Genomic DNA, 6,146 nt, shown 5'->3' with positions numbered 1-6,146 from the left:
GCCAGCCCCGGTGCATGGACACCGATACACTGCCCTTGTCACCGCGCAAAGCCAGCCCCGGTGCGTGCACACCGATACACTGCCCTTGTCACCGCGCAAACTGCCTGCCTTGTTCAGTGCTTGGCCATCCCGCACCCTGGAGCCCGTGCTGAGCATCCGCTCCTCTCAGTACTGCCACGGCGAGCCAACTGGGGTTTTGCAGTTCGAGCTGTCAGCCAGACAGAGGTTTTTCGGGGGAACCAAGTCCGTAGTCAGCTGGAAGCAGTCGGAAGCGTTGCGCTGCGCGATGGAGCAGCAGTTGCAGGGCATGCCTAATCCCAGGCTAGTTACCGCACGCACTGTTGCGGCTCTAGGCGGTACCGGGAAGCGCTTCTCTGTCAATACTGTGCCGCTCCTACCGGGACACGGAGGCTACCGGCTGTGTGACAAACACCGCGCTCCAGCCACTGATGGGTCTTTTGGAGCCTAAATGCTGCTCGTAGTTTAGATTCCAGCCTGGCTTCCACTGAAGTTCACGGCAAAATCCCAGTGCAGGAGTGTAGGGTGCGATCACCCCCTGAAACGTCCCCAAATCCTTGTATCTGCTACAGCAAGCCTTGAACATGTTGGCGCACACATTTTACTCCAACTAAACAGGTCCCTTTTCTCCCAATGCTTACAGGGAGAAGTTTGTAGAAGCCGGGCTTAGCCTCTCTGTCCTGCTCCGGGAGCCCAGGGAAGAAGTTTGTCCCTGTCAGGCTCTTCTGGAGTGCGATGTGAGATTCCACGGTCTGATTTTCTTGAGGTCAGTCTCATGTCAACCTGCTCTCCAATTTATGTCAAAGGTCACCTTCAAGCTCTTCCACTGACATATTTTAAAGATTAGGAAATAATGTTGTGAGAATAGTAGGGAATTTTAACCCTGAATGATTTACCAGCCAAATTTAAGGAGTCTAATAAATGCATAACAAGACATAAAGATACGCATGGAAAGACAAATGCACATGGAGCAACACATGATGTAAAAAGAGGTTAAGCAGATCCAAGCATTATGGATTATTGCTCAAAAACATTCACTGACACGTTGATTCAGTAGAAATACAGAGAGTTTAAAAGGAATCACAATGTTGACATACTTGTGAGAAATTACTGTGGTTTTTTAATGGTAGTAATCTGGGGCGTGTGTTTGCCTCACTACTCTTTTGCCTGCCAAAAAATGACAGAAAGCTGGACCACATCTGTTTCTAGCTCAGATTTTAATCCACCCCGGCATAGGTTTGTCTCCATTAGGAGAAGCACGTGTAGAAGGAGAGAAGCTAGTGTAACAGCACTAGCACTTTCCACAGGGCACTCTGTCTCCATCACCACATCACAGAGAAGTGGAACACTGAGCATAAGGTCTGCAGCAATGAAGGGACCTTATCTTCAGCTGCCTCCCTCTCTCTCCAAACTTTTCACCTACAGTAACCTGCAGCAAACACAGTTTGTGCTTACACTTACAAGTGATAATGAAACAAATGTATTTTTAGCTATTTCTGTTGGACACCATGTCCCAAGTTGGTTTCCTGCAGAGCACAGTGCAAAGACTGTTGTATTAGACCATCCAGGGACCTGCAGAAGGAGTTTGTCATCAAGGCATCCTCAATTCAACTGCTGGACTGACCCCTGAAGGGTGTCTTTGAGAGGGAGGCTCTAGTGCTTGTTGTTGAAATGTAGATCTTGTTGGTTAGTGCCAAGACCTCTTAGCTGCATTGCATCTTGTCCTGCCAGCAGGGGACTTCATTGCTGGGGAAGAGAACAAGAGCTTCACATGGGTTCAGGAGATTGATGTTACTATTTTAAATAAAATAAAATAGAAAAGAAAAAAATGTAAAAGCGAACTAAACCAAGAGCGACCCTGATTCGTATCTTGGCAGAGAGATGGGATATGAAAAAGAAGGGAATTACTCAGCATCTTAGACACCCCTCCTTTTTCTCCAGCTGGAAGAGTTTGTTCTCAGACAAGATCTGTCTCTGCCACAGACAAACATGGTCCTCATGCTGGATGGGCTCATTGCTCTTGGGGAGTGGTGGAGTTGTTGGTGATTATGGTTTCCATCTCTGTGTCTTAACTGATCTTTTAGCCATGCTGGGTCCATGCCATCAAATGCCTTTAAAGATCAGGACTCCAGCTTGAATTTGGCTTGGCTTTCATGCCAGAAGGTGGCCTAGAGAGCAGAGGTAGGTTTGATGCACTCGTGGCAGCCAGGGCTGCCACTGCAGCATGCTCTTCTAGTTGGCATTTGACAATCACTGTGGGCTTCATGCCCAGGTGTATCACATAGCTGTAGTCTAGCCAAGAAGTGACAAAGATATGACTAACTGAGCCCAGCTTGCTCCTGCCAAAAAGGCATGGCTTGCCTTGGCCAAGAAGAGACAACAAAAACATCACACTGGGAAGTTCATGGGGGAGCTTGATGTCACTGGGAAGTGCAGCAGTGTTCTGGAGACATAAGCTAAGTGGAACAGCTGGCAAGGTATTTTAGATTTGGGAGTCTGCTCTGCAGGTTTAGTACTGTACTTGGTATAGTTTGTACAGTTTTTAATAGTTTGTGTAGTTTCCAGAGAAGTGATTTAATCCTTTTAATTGTTTCTGCAACAGCAGCTCTGCTGTTTCAGTTGTAGGTCCTGACTTGGATTCCAGATTGTGTCAGATGCCACACATCAGTTTTCCTTTGGAGATCCTTCAGCTGGCTTTGGGCTAATCTCTACCTGGGCTTGCTCTGGAAAGGAGCAGCTGCTTAGAAACACTGTGTTCTGCACACAATCAGTAGTGGTTTGGGGATGCTTAGCTCTGGGAAGAGTGGCTGCACATAGTTTCTAGCCATGACAACTACTTTTGCCTTCTGAGAAACTCCATCTTTCTGCTTTCTTTTCTAGAGACCTTACTAAGCCTCTGAGAAACAGCAAAAGCCTCCAAGAGGAGGGGAAGATCTCAGACTACCCAATCTGCTGGAAAATTTCTGTATTACAAGTGCCCATGGGTCTGATATCTGGGCTCTGAGGATAACCATGAAGTGGTGGTGCCTGAGCAGGAGTTATGGTCTGTACAAGGCTGGTGCAGATTGCAGAGATGCAGGTGGTTGGCAGCATGGATTTCTGACATTCTCACCAAAGGCAAGCAGCTGGTGTGATATGGAGACTGTGCTCTTTGCAAGGGGCTGGCTTCTTAAGTGCCTCATGAAAGCAGGTGAGCTGACCAGGTAGCTGGGAAAGGCCTGAGGGGATGATTGTCAGTGAGTTTGGTGAGTTTGCATCCCTTCCATATGCTCCTTGTGGGCTAAGGAGGAATACTCAAGACAGAAGCTGCTGAAAAGCTGCATCTTTGTAGTGAAGATAAAGCTAAGCTTTCCTGACCAGATAGCAGGGGGATGTGCACAGACTGCTTGTCTGATCTTTGGTTTCATTGTACCATGATGTTGTGCCTAAGAACTAGTGCATTATCTTGGAAATAAAGGGACAAAGGATTATCCTATGTCCTAGTCCTACACCTGGATCTTTTGGTGCAGAGTGCTCCCATTTGCCCACACGTGCCCATAGCTGTGCACCACTCACTTCAAACACTGCTGGATCAGGCAGTCCAGGCATGCCAGGTTTCCTCACTGCTGCCAGGCTGTAGATGTTGGTGCCACACTGTCCCATCAGCAGGACTTGCTGTGCAGCCAGGGTGGTGCTGGGCTGTCTGAGGGCTGACTAACGCAGTGCTGTAGTGCGTGAGAGGGAGCTCTCCTCCCCAGGCACTGTGGGGCCAAACCACATTGTTTTTCTCTCCAGACAATGCAGTGCTGCATTGTAAGTAAAAATGCAAAGCACATTGCAATGTTTGCTCTTTATTAATGCACTAAGATGCACTTGGGTGAAGCAGAAGGCTCCTGCCTGGCTTGGTTTCCGACTCCGTGACAGGCTTCCATAAATAACACCTTAGCAGGGTCCAGTTCACCAGATGTGACTGGGTGGGAGCCTGAGCTACACAGTGGACACTGGAAGGGGCAAGAAGGCATGGAATTGGGTTTAGACCCTTTCCTGGCAGCCACAACAAACCTGAACTGAGCTGCAAGGTGTGCAGTGGCTAAGCCAGCACCTGAAATCCCCTTTCCAGAGCAGGGAGCAGACGGATGGAGTGGCAGATGAACTCCTGTGGATTTCAAAATGTCTGGCAAATACCACCAGGCTGTTAGTTAGCATCTGCTGGAGTGGGGCAAAAGGGAAGGAGAAAGCATTAGCAACTAATTTGCTTGTTCTGCAAACCTTCACTCATTGCCTAGTGGCATATGAAATCTGGGCTCGGTATTTGACTGTTTGTTTCATTTTGAGGAACTCGAGATAAACTGCATGTATGGCTGCAGCAGAGGCTGGAGGAATGCATCTTAGCTTCTGAGCCTATGGCTGGACCACTGGGGCATGCTCTTTCTTGCTTCACCTCTAGGGAATGGGGCTGCTTAATGCAATTACAGCTTTAACTTCCAAATCCAAAAACTTCCTACATGCTGCCAGGTAAAGCCAGGTTGAAGAAGGTCCCCTGGCGGTGTCAGAGCTGGAAGGTAACAGCAGTTTCAATGTAAGGCATGTTGAATCTCGATCAGGCAATAGTCTGACAGCTACTGATATGTGATGATACCTGGCCATTTTTTAGGGCAGCATTGAAGTCAGCCTCAGATTTATATTTGGCTGGCCACGGAACAGTGCTGTTGGATATTCCCTTGAGCCTTTGTCTGAGAACTTTCCTCAGTCACACTGTGGTAGATGAAGTTGTGATTAAAAGCGAATTAATACTTTTTGACCCTTTCACCTTTCTCTTGGTTCCAGTGATTTGTGTTTTCCCTAAAGAGTGTAGGATTTTGGGGTAGCTGTTGCTTTGACAATTCTAACATCTGTCACAACCGATGCCCAGGCTGACCTGACTGAAGATCCGAGAGCTGTAAAACTGTAACACAGCTGCAAGAACCTTCTGCCCTCTGTCCCGAGTTCAATGGGCAGAGGCTTAAACAAGCAGTGACCTCTGCAAATTACTGCCTTTAAGGCACACAGCATTGCTACTGAAGCATAGACATAAAAAGCACCTGAGAGGGAGAGAGCAGCACCAAGGACTCCTTTTGCCAAGTGCCGTATAGCTACAACGCTGTGATTGCTCTTGCTGCAAAGGGCAGGCCAATAAAGCAGCCTCGCATAGCTCTTAAACTCCGTAGTGGTTTCTGTCTGCCAAGATCGCTGTGCTGGCTGAACTAAGGCTGCAGCCCGTGGCTTGTAGCCCAAGCGATCAGCTGTGCTCAGCTCTGAGGGGAGTTACTGGGGAGCAGGACTGAGGAGAAGGGACAGGCGGCGTGAGCTCCTATGGGCGCTGCCGTGCCTGGTACCAGCTGCAAGAGGCTGTGGAACAAGTTGGGAATACTGGCGAAGCACGGCGGAAGGGCGCTGCTGCCCTCGCCGGGCTGTGCAGCCCCGGGGCTGTCACCCACTCCCTCACACCCTCACGTCCCCCACTCGGGGCGGCCCCGGCTCCCACACGCCGCGCCCGGCCCGGTCCACAATGCTTTGCGAGGGCAGCGCTCCCGCCGGCTTCCGCCCGGCAGCCCGGGCTGCGCCCGCTCAGGCGCGGCTGCGGCGTCGCACCGCGCCGCGATTGGCCAGCGGGTCTGCTGGTTCTACCCTCTCGCCTCTCATTGGCTGCCTGCCGCTGTCACCGTAGGGCCCGCCTCCTCCGGTCGCAAGCCGTGTTTCCATTGGGCGTCACGGGGAGCTGCGCGGCGCATCGTGCGCGGGTTGGCTGTCCGGGCTGTCCGTCTGCGCAGTAACCAGGCAGCGGGTCACGGTGCGCCGGTTTCCACGTCAGTGCGAGGGAGCGGGGCCGGTGTCCCTGCCCGTGCCCCGCGGACCCCGCGCTCCGCGGCCTCGCCTCTGCCGCCGCCGGCAGGGAGGGGCGGACTGGGGGCGGGCCGAGCCCTCCCGCCCGCGGTGTCGCCCGCCCGGTTATGTGAAGCGGCCGCCGCCGCGGGGAGCAGGCGCCGCCATTTTGGATGCGGGGGTCAGTGCCGGGCAGCGACCGCCTGTCGCGATACTGTCGCGACGTGGGGGCGGGCGGGAGGGAAGCGGCGGCGGGGGAACCTTGCGGGACCGGCGGGGGGCGGGGA

General features: G+C 51.8%; 1 protein-coding gene across 6 annotated transcripts in view; it reads left to right on the top strand.

The window, feature by feature from the left end:
• The first annotated feature begins 5,940 nt into the window (after positions 1–5,940).
• The window catches only part of GBF1 (golgi brefeldin A resistant guanine nucleotide exchange factor 1), a 97,194-nt gene continuing 96,988 nt past the window's right edge, over positions 5,941–6,146 (top strand). For 5 of the 6 annotated variants that reach the window (XM_063163644.1, XM_063163643.1, XM_063163642.1 and 2 more), the window contains exon 1: positions 5,941–6,040. In XM_063163644.1, coding sequence (XP_063019714.1) covers positions 6,033–6,040 — 8 coding nt within the window. In that variant the 5' untranslated portion in view covers positions 5,941–6,032. The remainder of the gene's footprint in view (positions 6,041–6,146) is intronic. The other variant, XM_063163645.1, reaches the window with a different exon arrangement.

Source organism: Melospiza melodia, chromosome 9, assembly GCF_035770615.1.
Source record: "Melospiza melodia melodia isolate bMelMel2 chromosome 9, bMelMel2.pri, whole genome shotgun sequence".
Taxonomy (NCBI): Eukaryota; Metazoa; Chordata; class Aves; order Passeriformes; family Passerellidae; genus Melospiza; species Melospiza melodia.
Note: the sequence above shows the minus strand (reverse complement) of the source record. Positions and strands in the feature narration are given on the sequence as shown.